This window comes from Lonchura striata, chromosome 1 (genome assembly GCF_046129695.1).
Source record: "Lonchura striata isolate bLonStr1 chromosome 1, bLonStr1.mat, whole genome shotgun sequence".
Lineage (NCBI taxonomy): Eukaryota > Metazoa > Chordata > Aves > Passeriformes > Estrildidae > Lonchura > Lonchura striata.
Genome location: NC_134603.1, coordinates 150,565,562 through 150,579,593, shown reverse-complemented (window position 1 = coordinate 150,579,593; position 14,032 = coordinate 150,565,562). Strand labels below are relative to the sequence as shown.

The 14,032-nt window shown below is 38.2% G+C and overlaps 1 protein-coding gene across 11 annotated transcripts in view; it reads right to left on the bottom strand.

Annotated features, from left to right (window-relative positions):
- The window catches only part of KMT2C (lysine methyltransferase 2C), a 189,860-nt gene that overhangs the window by 32,008 nt on the left and 143,820 nt on the right, over positions 1-14,032 (bottom strand). For 10 of the 11 annotated variants that reach the window (XM_021555310.3, XM_021555312.3, XM_021555311.3 and 7 more), the window contains 9 exons: positions 8,281-8,385; positions 7,864-7,911; positions 6,594-6,731; positions 6,376-6,408; positions 6,174-6,293; positions 3,975-4,113; positions 3,480-3,694; positions 3,290-3,363; positions 538-720 (listed from right to left, as the gene is read on the bottom strand). In XM_021555310.3, coding sequence (XP_021410985.2) covers positions 538-720; positions 3,290-3,363; positions 3,480-3,694; positions 3,975-4,113; positions 6,174-6,293; positions 6,376-6,408; positions 6,594-6,731; positions 7,864-7,911; positions 8,281-8,385 — 1,055 coding nt within the window. The remainder of the gene's footprint in view (positions 1-537; positions 721-3,289; positions 3,364-3,479; positions 3,695-3,974; positions 4,114-6,173; positions 6,294-6,375; positions 6,409-6,593; positions 6,732-7,863; positions 7,912-8,280; positions 8,386-14,032) is intronic. The other variant, XM_021555313.3, reaches the window with a different exon arrangement.

Sequence of the window (14,032 nt, the reverse complement as noted above, 5' to 3'; positions counted from 1 at the left end):
TTTAGAACATATCCAATATCAGTTACAAATAATTGTAAATTTGAAATGTAATGGGAGCAGAGAGTCCAGCTATTTCTGAAGTTCCATTACCTTGACATGCATCTTGCTTGCCTGGGAATAAGAATTTCCCAGGCTGCCTAAAGAACACCACTTTCCAACCTTATACTCTGGAGACAAAGGTTACTGACATGCAGCACTGGTGTGGGCTTGAGAGACATCCAGCCCCATGTGAGGCAGCTGTGTGCAGGACAAAGTTACTGCAATACAGAGTATGTAATAAAAACCTACTGCACCGGCCACCCATGCAGAAAAAGAACAACCTGTTTCTATAATACAGAGAATTTAAGAGTCAAAATTTAAAGAAAAGTTTTTTTACAAACAGCTTATCTCCTGAAAACATCTATTTTCTTCCCAAGCAGAATGGCTGACTGTATACTCTTCTACAAAGAAAGATTCAAATTGATTTTATTACAACCAACTCCTACAATGCAATAAAAAGCAGGGAGAAAATAACAAAACACCTTAAATGCTACACACCTGTCTGAATTTCCATTCCTGCTCATGTTCTGATTCCCTCTGTTTTAATGGGTCTTTAAAGAGGTCAGAGTCGATGCGTGAGCTGGGATCAATGCTATCCTGTTGCTGCTGCCTTTTCATGGAGTCATTTGACATCTGTACTTTATTGATGCGCAAAGCAGTTCTGTTATCTCTGGCTTTTTGCTGGAAAAAGAGAAAAGATGCAATTAGACTTATTTTCTTCTACTAAGTGTGAACACTGCATCTGTTATTCCTACAAAATCTATCACCAAATTATTTGTACAGCCTGTTTTAATCCAAACACATCCTTGTGAAAATGACATTATGTACTTCGGAAAGAACTCCCAAACAGAAAAATTTCACACCTCTATGGAAATTCTGTGTTTAACATATATAGAAGGAATTAAGAGGTTACTAGCAATTAGTAAATTAGTAAACCTATTAGCAAAGCTTTTCTGTACAGGAGGGTGTCTGTTCCAGGCACTGTGCTGTGCCAAGAAATCATTAATCGCACCCGTTTACCTTTCAAATCACATATTGGTGTGGTCTACAACGTGAAGGCTGAGCACAGCAGATGATGTTTGGATCAATAAAGGCCACTAATGTGGAGAACTTCAATGACAAGAAAAATACAGTCTAGTCCATTAAATGACCTCTAAAGATCTGAGTCTGTTAACAGTTAACAGTATAAACATAGGATATGGGCTTATAGATCAGGAAGAACTGTATGGAGACACAGCAATTCCTCTTCAATGAGGCATTTTACAGCTATAGCGACACTTTAAAGTATCTAATGGAAGTTTCAAAGAGTCTGTTTTACCACCAATCTCGGATGTGATTTCTTTTCTGAACCAAACCCTCACATCCTCTTTTTCACAAATTTATCTGCAGCTGTCAAGTAGGGGTTGCCTAGAGGAAAAGTCTTTAACACTACCCCCCCAGCAATGAAATACTGACATGGATGAGAGCACCAATGTCACAGCAGCAAAAAAATCACTATCATTTTTCCTTCTAAGTGATGGGATTGTGCATGCTAAGTAAAGTAAAAAGCCTACAGTGAAAATTTACTAATACTTCCCTGAATTTCATTTCAGCCTTCACTCAACCCCTCAGAGTTTAAGTCCCTCAGGAAAAGCACCACAGCAGCTTCTTGTGTGCACAATGCCAGGCACACCAGCAGGAGCTGCATGGCAGAAGCTCAAGAACTGTTCTGAGAGGAATTAATCACATCTTGTAAATACTGGTATGCAGGAGGCATGCACTCTCCTCCTGTACACAAGGGAAGTAATTTTTGCTGCTGACTTTTGGATACCCATCACAAGGATACAGCTATATTTTTTAAGAACAATGAAAAATAAAGCAATCAACAATAAAAGTAATTGTGAAGTGCTAAGTGCCACCCATGTAAGTGGGTGTTATCTTATAAATACCACAAAGAAGAAATCACCAAGATTAACTATAGCATGGGCAAGATGACATAGAGGTCCAAAGGTGCTGAAATTGCAACACTGAATAAAAAGCAGAATAATGATGATGCCTCAGTGATACAAAGCAAAAACAAGAAAATTATTCTTTCAAGTGGAAAGGGTTTCAGAAAGATCAAGGACTCCACTTCTCACAATGAGTTTAGGATATGATTTATCCTCTTAAGCCAGAGATCACAGCAATTTTGAATTTGGACAGCAGAAGATGATGTAGTACTGCTAAACAGAGTCATCCAAATGCAGAGGAATGAAGTTTGTTTACTGGTGGGACTATATGAAGAAAGAGCAGATAGAGGAAGGCTATGAGACTGAAAACTGCAAAGTCCACAGAAACCTCCAAAAAGAGAATGATCATCCCATTGTTGCTGTGAAGACACAAAGATGGAGAGAGAACGGAAGGAGAGAATGGAAGTTAAAGAAAACTACATTTGCCAACAATTGTTGGGGAAGTCCAAAAGAATCAATAATACACAGGCTTCAACAGAAGCTTCAATAAAGCTTTAGGGTCACCCCCTTTGAATGACAGAAGTTCTGGAGGGTGAAATCAATGACCATGTAACTCCAGATAGCTGCTACAAGTACCTGTGTTCACTTAACTCAGATGTGAAGAAGGCAAATGATTTTGGAGAGAAAAATTGAGTCCTTCATGCTCCCCACAAAATGGTACCACAAAAATGGATATCAAAAGATATCAGAAGAGCTTCCATACAAAGCAATACAAGAGAGTAAGCAGAGAAAGGGAACAGTAAAGCAAGAACACAAGGAATAGAAGTAAATAAGGAAAGCAGAGGTGTCAGCACTGACACCTCTGGAATTGTTAGTTGAAAGACTTCAGCAACTCTAACAGGAAAAAAAGAATAGCCCATTGAGAATGGATGAAAGGGAGAGGAATCTCATGATCAGTTGTTATTATCCTTCTGAATAAACTGGTGAGATTCTGTGTAGAAAGAGACAGAGCAAGGATGATTTGATGCATGAATCAAATGCAGCTAAGAGGCAGTGGGAGCCACAAATGTTCTCATCTCAGCTGATGTCTTCAGATTGCACAGAACTAATAGAATTTATTCTAAAAATAATAATGAAAAACAAAGAATACAGATATAAGTATTCAGACTTAAAAGTTAAATTAAAAAGGTTTTCTTAAAGTAAGGGAAACTTTCATTAAACCTACAACTTGAGTTATTAAAAACAAAATGAAACAACACAACCTTATAAATGAAATGTAGGTTTGCTGGAAGCATGCAAATACAGGTGGAAATCGTTCTTACCACATAGGGAGCCCTCTCTTGAGAGCTTGCTTTCCTCCACAGTTTAGCAATTTGCTTCACTCTTGTAGCCCAGTCTGCAAACAAAAAATGTGTCAATACACAGGGCTATGATAAGTCTATTTGAGATACTTTCAAATCAAGATGCACCAATTGCTGCAAAATATTCAACTTGATTCAGTTTATCACTCACCTGGGAATTCTTCCTTCAGGTTAGGGAAGTTGATATTTGTATAGAGAACAGGTGCCACAGTGGCCATTTCACCCAAAGCTTCTTCTTTCTCCCACTTCAGGGTGCTTCTTTGAGCATTGGACATGGTATCACCTTCACTCTCCAGGGGTGGAGCAGCTGGTGCCCACGAGCTGTTGGGATCACTCACCACTGGATTGAACGCTGGATTCTTATCCCTGACAGACCAAAAAAGGAGCTTGTTTTACAGATTGTATAAAAACAACAAAACAAACCAAGCCTCAATTAGCAAAGTACTCATTCTGTTTGCTATTTCAGCAGTGAACACACTGCAAGAACACACAAGGTTTTGTGATGGCTTTCAAGAACTAATAATACCACATTATTATATCACATATAATAATAGCACACCACCAACACCCTCCAGGTGTCTTTGCTACTTAGAACTTTTGTAATGCTAAATACACCAAATATCTTTTATTCCCCATCTGGACTTACCTGGCATCAGTGTATGGCTGCTGTGTAATGGGAGAGAAGGTGCCCAGCCCACCTCCAGCAGCCAGAGCCGAGTGAGGGAGATGAGGGTTGGGACCAATCAGACCATTTATGAGGGGCACTCTTGGAAATGCATTCTCTCCTGGAAAGAAGAAGTTTAAGTTACTCATTATGTTTTCAAGGGTTACTGCTTCTAAGGCAGGGGTGGAACCTTTCACAGAGGAAACAATGTCTTCTCTAGTGAAAAATTAATCACTTTAAAATTTTACAGTGCTGACCTTACTTTTTTTGGGAAAGATTTTAAATCAGTTTAAAAACCTTCCTTGTGTGCTTAAAGGAATCTTTTCTACTCTATCACATCCCTGCACACGTTGTTTTTTTTTTTTTCTTGTCCAAAATACAATTTTTTTCAAAAATGGATTCCCAAAACTTTTATAGTAGTCCATGCCATGGTATTGCACCTTATGTTGAGTTAATAAACTTGAAAGCTGATGTTCTTCATGTTTGTTAGATCCAGATACAAGCAGCAAACCATGGAGAAGACAGTTTTCAGTCCTTTCAGGATGATCATTAGCCACCTGAATTAAACATCTCCTCTTCTGAGACTCCTGAGCATTGTACCAAAGTAAGCCTCATTATCTACTAACTCCCTAATTTGTAACCAATGAAACAGATAACTCTACTCAAATGAGCATTAACATTTTCTAATTAAATGTCCAGTCTAGCAGCACGAAGCCAGAAAATGTTATTTATTTGATTACAGTATTACAAATGTGGCACAGGCAGATTCATTCCAGCAGATGGTATTTGCAGATGTTACTACACAGAATTAACTCTGGCCCTTGGATCCCATCATTTAAGTGAGATTATAACTGTTGCCCCAGTATTTCCTTAAAAGCACAGAAGTAGCTCAGGAATCAGATGTATCTGTAGGATGACATAGTATCATTCTCCCATTTTAGGAGACTCTTTCTGATCTAAAGGTTATGTAAGCTATGCAGCAACTACAGTTGTAACACAAAATTTAAGAGAACGTTACTGTGCTGGTAAACACAGTGACTAACTTTGAAGACCTGGCAAACAAACAGGGTGGAGTCAGGCCTCTGGTTTGCAATGTGTGCTCACATGTCTTTATGAGAGCAGAGTAGTAATTTTATCTGAAATTGCTGAAAATTTATGCAAACTGCACCTACTGAAGCATTTATCTGTGGATGATTCCACTGGAGCAGAACCAAACTGTAAATCCAAAACTTTGTTATCATGGCAGTTCCCACAGGGAGGAGCTGAACAATCTTAAAGAGCTCAATGCTGGAGCTATCCCCAGGTACTCAAGTACTTCAGAAACAGGCAATGGTACCTACATTATCTTCTGCTTTAAATCAACTCATTATTTACTTAAAACACTCTCCTTTCTAAGAGGTTTTGAAGTATTTTGTTTTCATGAAAACTGATTCAACTAGGAAACAAATCAGTTTTCTCCGTATTATTAATTCACTGGTCAAATCAATTTGCATAGTCCTTCTTGTAGTACTAAAGTAGCATCAAAGTGTGGACACTTTACATGAGCTCACAGGAAACCCACTAGAAGTGATGTCTGATGAGAAAAGGAACACATTCAATTATATTGACACATATTGCTTATAAAAAGAGCTCTACATTTATATACGGCCTTCAATACAAGAGCAAGATGCTGTATCTAACTGATGGTAATTTCAGTAGTAATGAAGAAAAGTAAAGTATCATTTCCAGGATAAATTTTAAATTTGTTTAGCCTCCTTTCTATTAGGACTAGCTAATACATGAAACTGCATTCTTACAGATATTAAGACTCAGTAAATCAGTGTTACATAGTCTTGCCTTACTTTTGAGGAGGTACTCAAAAGTAATTAAAGAGCGAAGTCAGAAGAGAACACATGCTTTATCACAGACTAATTTTCAAACCATCTCAGTGTCAGCTAAAGTAAAAGCACCAATATGTCAGAAAAATTTCAAATAACTGTCCCTTTCTATTAGCAACATTTACATGGACGTTAATTACATACTCCCTTCAGAACAGGTTTAGAATAATACTTCACAAATTAACTATGGCAGATTCCACAATTTTGGACAGCATAAGATGAGTCCTACTGCCACATCAGCATTTAAAAGGTGCACAATTCTCCTGGCCAGACTGGTGCTCACAGAAGCACCAGAGGAACATACCTTGGCTGTGCAAAGACATGAGCTGTGGTGGGGGAGGAGGCTGTGGCAGAGGAGCTGGCTGTGGGGCTGCTGGACTCAACACAGCTGTGAACAAATCTTCAACATCCTTCCCTCCCAGCTCTGCAAAAAACACTCTGCATGAGTTGCTGACATTGCTTGTGAACTGTGCTCCATAAAAGACAAGGAGGATCAGAACACATACCTGGGATTTTGTACAGTTTGCCAAGAATAGCACCTGGACAAAGCAAAGGCAACACAGGGTAAGTAATTATCAGAGCAAGCAATGAAAGTAATTGTGAAACCAAGTCCAAATAGGTCTGTTACAATACCGAGATGTGTCATTTGGGGGAAAGAAAAACAGAAAAGATTATTTCTACCTAAGTTCTGTAGAAGACCAAGATTAAGGACAAAAGAAATTACCATCTGTGACCATTTTGTCTAGCTCTGGACTGAGGATTTCATCTAACTGCTCTTCACTCAGTGAACGTGAGCTCTGGTTGACATTTGGCTGAGGCAGAGAGGAAGGATCATCAGAGATGGGGCCAATATCCAATCCAGCTGCAGGAAGAAACAATATTGAATTAGACATGAATAGCAAATTTTATTAGTATTGAATAAAGAGCATAAATCCTGTTTCCTTCCCCCAGAATTCAGCTGTCAATTAAACCAGGACATTCTAATATTTGAAAGGTAAGGCAAAACAAAACACTGATTAGAAAAAGTAAAAAAACCTTCCCACTCTTTACCTCCAGTTTACTGCATTGTTTGAGGAATGTTAATTGAATATAATGCAACTGGAAGAATGGGAAGTAAGACTACTGAGTTTAGGTTCAGAATGGTTTTGAATGTATAGGTTTCAGAATACAGTTCCACTTTAACTGTTTTTCACATTTTGAAAAGAATCACACAAATAGTAAACATGGTTCATGCTCATGTACCTTAAATTCACTTCAAATATTACACAAAATATTTACTGAAATGCTGTTGACATGTAGCCAATATAAAACAAGTTAGAGAAGTTTCTCTTTCAAAATAAAATCCTAACTATTATGGGTTACATCAAAGTGATTTGTTGGCACTAAGTAAACAGAACTCACTACATAAATTTCCTAACATCCTTTACAAGTCAATAAATCTCTCAAATGAGAAAAAATCTGGGAAAAAAATATTTAGTATTTAAAATATATTTATGTAATAATTACCAAATAACCCCAAATTTAAAATAATGAAACATGCCATTCTACTTATTGTCAACCTCTCTTTTACATAAAATTATGAACCATTATCCAGTGAAAACAAAAGAATACTGACTGCTTTAATCATGCTTTCATATAATCACATTGATAAGAACGCTTTTCATTTACAAAATATACCATATAAAACTACACACTACAACAGGAAGTAATATTTACAGTGGCAGCAAGAAAATGCATGGGTTTGTATGATGAAACACAAAAAACTAAGGAAGTTTTTCAAAAGCTATAGGCAAAACTTGATGCAGAACTCTTAAAGGCAGAGTGCAGAGTTTAGAGGTCGTGTTAGACTCAAACACCACAGAGTGGAAAATGAAACATGAATTAGTGACACAATAAAGGAGAAGCAATTTCTATACATGCAGTTCTTTCAGCTAAAACCACTAGGAAAAGAGGGCTACTGCTAACCATGGATCATCCATTGTTTAGATTCTTACCAAATGGGGAAGGTGAGTTCTCAACCTGGAAAGTGCATAAATCAAGACCTACAGGACCCAAACCAGATAAAATGGATGATTACAACACGAAAACAAAAAAAAAGTAAAGAAAAAGCTGCATGCTGAAAAAAGCTACGCAGGTATGAGAGACAACAGCAGCTACATTTTATCCTCTTTTAAGCAGCAAAGCAAAGAACCAAGTGAAAACAAAATGTTGACAAGTTTGGGCATTTTTTTGGTAGAATAAACCAAAATCATTCCAAATCAAGGTATTCTTAAGATATGAAAATTGTATCTGAAATGACCTAGAGGAGAACCTACAGATACAGTACAACAAATATATCTCTAATAAAGAGGGAAAAAAAAAAAAAAAGGAAAAAAGGAAAAAAAAGGGAGAGACCCTATGGACATACATACCTGAAGGATCTCCAGACTTTACCAAATCATCAGAAAGTATTCCAAGAATATCATCGTCAGTATTTAAGACCTCAGAAAGATCAGCTAAAGGATCGTCGGTGCTGCCTGTGGAAGATGCAAAGAACAAAATCAACATTTCTGCATCTCTGGTGATGTTCTTGAGGGGCAACCCCATGCACAGATGTACCAAGCTCTAAGGGTCTCCTATGCCCTGTCCCTGTCCCTGGGGTCAGAGACTCTGCTGACCAGCAGCCCCCCCTGCCAGGACTGAGCCACCTGCACGTGCTTACATTGTTTAGTCTTTTCAGAAGGGATAATGTGATCACATCATGTGAAACAAAGTCTGGATGATTCCAGCGGAAAAATAATCCCAAAATCTACTCTGAACTTGCAACCTCTGAGACAAAAAGGCCCATGAATGTAAAAGTCAACAAACAGGTTTTATATAGGATAGCTCACAGTAAATCTACAAGGAGTGTTTTTTTTAAAAAAACGATAATCAGTTACTTCTTTTACCAACTCTCTATTTTTAATATAGAAGCAACTGGTTACTGCACTCTGATAGGGAAGTGAAATCTAGAGTAAGAAGGAAGAGTAAAGAAATAGAAATTGAAGATGATACTTTTAAGATCAGAAGAAAATCTGACAGAGAGGTAGAAATGTCAAGTTTGTTTGCCATCTAGGAAAAACTGGCTTGGTCTAGCAATAAATTCTTTAATATGAAATAATAAATTCTGGATAGTATTATCTTCTTGACCTCCAATTCACTAGAGAGGAATTACTCCAAATGGCCCATCTGGTTTTATTAACTAGTTGCTTTGGACTATTACAGATGTGCAACATTTGCAAAAAATATTTGACAAACAAATAAAAGTTGAGACAAATATTTTTCACTAAAACTGCAGACTGTCATGACAACATGAGCAATCACTGTCAGACTAATAAAACATGATGAGATGGCAAATATAAATTTAATAGAAAAAAGGGATTAATACAAATCATGAAATATACAATGTGGCAAATAAATATATGGCCAGGTTGAAGAGGGACCAAAAAACCAAAGAACACACACATTTCAGACAAAAACAGATGTATTTCCCATTGTTACAATCCAACTGCCCCAGGAAAATATACAGCTTAATTCAGAGCCTGGTGCCAAGGATTTATTTCTATCATGAAGTTACTTTCCAAGCTGCTAATTTTAACAATGAATTACAAGTGCCTTCTGCTAATTTTCAGAGACAACCCTTTTCCTTTCTTCCATTACCAAGTCAAAACAAAAACTGCTCTTCTTCACTTTACTAGTGAAGAAAAACTTTTACGTTTTGTAATCCAGACAAGATGAAACCACCCTAATTAAATCAGGTTTTATATTTGACACTCAACAAGGTGGATTAATAAGCCAGTGCAGACCAGTCCATTTAAATGTACAAACAAAATATAGCTCCTACTGATACCAGCAAAACTATCTGAAAGTGCCTCAAAACCACACCACTTTGCAGGCATTGTTATTTGTGCAGCTGATAAAATGTACTGCTAAACCTATGTCCCTCAACAGAACCTAGTTGTTGGTGTTTGGTGGGTTGTTTTTTTGGAGTTTTTTAGTTTGTTTAGGTTTTTTCAGATACTTGTTTTCCTTCTGCAAGTAACTATAATACCAGGCACCACAAGGTGATGTAATGACTTCAGCTGGCTGATGGATTGATCTTAGACTTCTTTAACTTTCCTCAAGTCAGCTTGAAGGTATCAGAAAAAAAAAAAAAGCCCATGAAGGAAGCATTGGGACTATACTGGCAGCCTTTAATTCTTCTCTAGTATTTTATGTTATGGTGCTTTTCTCCACAGCCCTAACAATTCAGCTTCTAATGTGAATATTAATATGTTGTGTAAGTAGCTGGTAGGAGCTCAGGTGAAAAGATCTAACATTTAAAGATACAAAGTTTACCACCTGTAGCTACAAATTGGCCATGAATAAATTCAGGCTTCAAATTTGAGGGCCTCTAACTATGAAGGAAAATCGATTCCACAACAGCCTTCAGAGGAGATAAACTGGGAAAACCATCCTGCTTTCAAAATGGAGTTTGTTAAGTCTGTAAAAATACTTGAGTTCTGCTGAGAGCAGAGGGATATAGTCTATAATCCATAAAACTCACACAAGACATCTAATCTAAAAAGCATGGTTTTACTTTTTTTCTTCTATTTTTTCCTTGTTTTAATTCCATGTGTATTAAATATTATCTTGGAAACAAGAAAATCACTTGAGTCAGCTGCTTCAGATCACAATCAATAGCTGGTTGACATCTGCTGCCAAACAAATAGCTCAATACTGCTCATTAATTTGACTCTTTACAGAATGGAGATGAAAGCCAAGACAAAGCAAAAAGGAAAATAATTTGCTTGTAATGCTGGATCTCTAAGAGAGTACAGCTCTAATGCTATCTTGTGAGTCTGATCCCTCAAATGCAGCTATTTATTTATTTATGAAGTTCTAAAATCATAAAAATGCCTCTCCCAAGGCTGCAGCCATCCCAAGACATTTAATCACATAGTAACATTTCTATTTCTAAAATGTCCCAGCAGCACCTGAATCAGTTGCAGAGACTCGGAGAACTCCCCTCCTTTTGTCTAGGAACAATTTCTTTAGTATTCTCTGGAGACCTCACTTGAACAGATGACTTTTTCAGCACTTCCAGAAAAAAAAATACACTGAATTTAAGCTATTTCAAACTAAAGGAAAAGGTCACTTTGCCAGAGCACTCACAGTACACACCTCACCAAGCAGCTTCTTTTTTATCAGAGACACACAGGTCAGGAAACTCAAGAGAGAGGCAGACAATTCTCAGAATGCAACAGATCTGAATCAACACCTTCAAGTTCACCCATGAACAGACAGCAAGACCTGTGAGCAAACCTTTGCACTCTCTTCCAGCACTTGGAAGTGATTTAAGGCTTGGTGCCATGCAGAACAGAGTGCCTAGAGTGCCACATGTTATAAAAATGTAGGAAAGGTGAGTTTTCTAACTGAAAATAAAACCAGCAACCTCACATGTTATAAAAACATAGGAAAGGTGAGTTTTCTAACTGCAAATAAAACCAGCAACCTCTCTGACAGACAAAAAGCAGGGTTAGGAGCCTAAAGCTCACTTCAGTCACAGTTTCTAGAAAATAACAGTAAACAAAGGACTCCCAAACCCTTCTTCTGTCCAGCTCTGCCAATCCCCATCACCACTGCAATCCTGGCTAGCAAAAGGTTCAGCTACCCTTATCCAAGGTGTGAGAACAAATAAATCCCAAAACATGTCCCTGAAATGCACTGTCAGCTCAGGAGTAGCCTGAACACATCGCTGACCTCCCCAGCAGTGCTGGGTACCTACTGAAAAGCAGAGCAGGGTCACTTCTTCAGATGCTTAAAAGCTCTCTGGAAGATGAACAAACATCTCCAACCCTTAATCCTGGGATTATACAAGTGGAGTTTCCAAGAGAATAACATTTTCCTTGTGGAAAAGACCTGTGCAATTAAGGAAGGATTCTCACAGGAGTCAGCAATCCTTGTGGGAAGTGGCAGTGTAGGAAAACATCACAGATGGTGGCAGCACAGTCCTGCAGCCCCCCCAGTGCATGGAACAAACAGTTCATGTTGTTCCTGCTCCACAGCCAGGCCTGTATGGAAATGATGAAAACACCCCAGTGCCTGGGACACTGCTCTCACCTGCAGCTCCAGCCAGAAGGGAGCTCAGCAATTAGCCAGTGAATCTCACACACAGGGAGATGCTATCATGGAAATAACTGTGTCCCTGAAAGTCTCAGGCAGAGTTCAGAACTGCACTGGAACTGATCCATACTGGCAGATAACTTCACCCACTGGTGCCCCAACTACACCCAACAGCTGGACACAATTCTGGCTCGAAATCTGAACAGTTGCAAGAAAACTGAGAAACACAATTGAGTTGAGAACATTCCTATGGCCAGAAAGCACTGTCCTTTGAGTGCCTCACATGTCAGATGGGAAAGACAGTAGGTTATCCACTAAAGCCATTGCTAGTGATTTATTCATTAATAGCCATCTCTTTATTTCTGAACAAAAAGAAGACGAAACTACAAAGTTTTACAACTCTGCTTTTTTATGAAGAACTTTCAGACTTTGGAAAAATAGACCACTAAATTAACATCAACTTCATGAATTTCTAAAACCCTGTACTACCAGAAGACATGAACACATTAGTGACTTCAAGCTTGCAGGTGGATAGGTGTCCCAGATTGAAAGGCAAGACGCATTCCACTTGCCAGCTGTATGGCAGTTGTCTCCTGTTAAGTGAGCAACAACCAATCCTCTCTCAGGGGAGACATCTGCTGATAATGGGCTATTGAATGTCACTGCATGACTGATAAGAACTGTAACATCCCATTGTGAGATGCTCTGCCCAGAGGGAGGAGCCAAACATTCCTACCTGGATACAATCTTGAGCTTCTGAAATCCTGCACTGCCTCTTCCACTGCATCTTCAGAGGAAGACTACACTCTTTTCTACAGGATCACTGTTCCAACAGAACCACACCTGACTCTCCAGGAGGACTGCAGCCACAATTTCCAACTGGACTGCTACCAACATCCTGAGTAACAGGGTGTCAGGTTGTATTCTGACTCTGTCAGTGTTGTTTTAGTTTACTGCATTGTTTATATTTTTATTTTCCTCCCTAATAAAGAGCTGTTATTCCCGCTCCCATATTTTTGCCTGAGAGTCCCCCTTAATTTCAAATTTATAACAATTTGGAGGAAGGGGGTCTACATTTTTTCCATTGCAGGGGAGGCTCCTGCCTTCCTTAGCAGACACCTGTCTTTTCAAACATAGACAATAGGCCAACAAAGACCTCGGAAGTTGAATTTTTCTGGCTTCAAAAGAAAGCCAGGTTCGAAAAAAAGTCCTAGTGAGCTTATCTTCTTGTAGTGCTGGAACTAAGGAAAAACAGACCAAGCAACACTTCATTTCCAGAAGCTTCACCTTCAGGGAAAATTACTTTTTTGCATTCTCTATTACTCAAAACTTCAACTGTAGAAGAATCAATGTTTAATTATAATACAGCCTTTTGCTTTTCATTTAGCAGATTTTCACTGAGTAACAATCACAAATAGCTGACCTTTCTTCATATGACTCTCTGGACAGTGGGAACTGTGATAGTGTGTGCAAACACTTATAGATGGAAAAACTTTGGGGATCAGCTGAAACACAAGCCATAAATTAATAAATATACAAAAGAAATAGTAGCAGTTTCAAAAAATAAAGACACCTCTAGCTAACAGCATATACTACAAAACAGAGAAAAGATACTTTGAGGGAGACAGTAAGGTTTTAATTGTTCTTTTGTGCTGCTCTTTCAGCAGCACTTTACAACCCTCTGGCTATTTGCAAAACTCTCAGCAGAACCTTCAGTAAGGTTTTGCAATAGCAGAAGCAAAAGATTGCCTAGGGGCTACAAACTGTACCTGGAAAGGGCACTCATGTTCAGAAAGGACATGGTGAAACAAAAATTCCGAGGAGACTGGCAACCTAAAATAATCTAAAACAGTAAATAAAAGAATAGTTGGATGATATTCATCCAACTAGTATTCACTAAACTATTAGAAGTATTTTTAATGAGAGTATCTCATGTTTTCTTCTATAATGGATTGTATACTTTTTCTTACATGGAGCTAATTTTTCATGGATTTTATAGCCGTGGATGTTATAGTCGAGATGCTGCAGATTTGCTTTAAG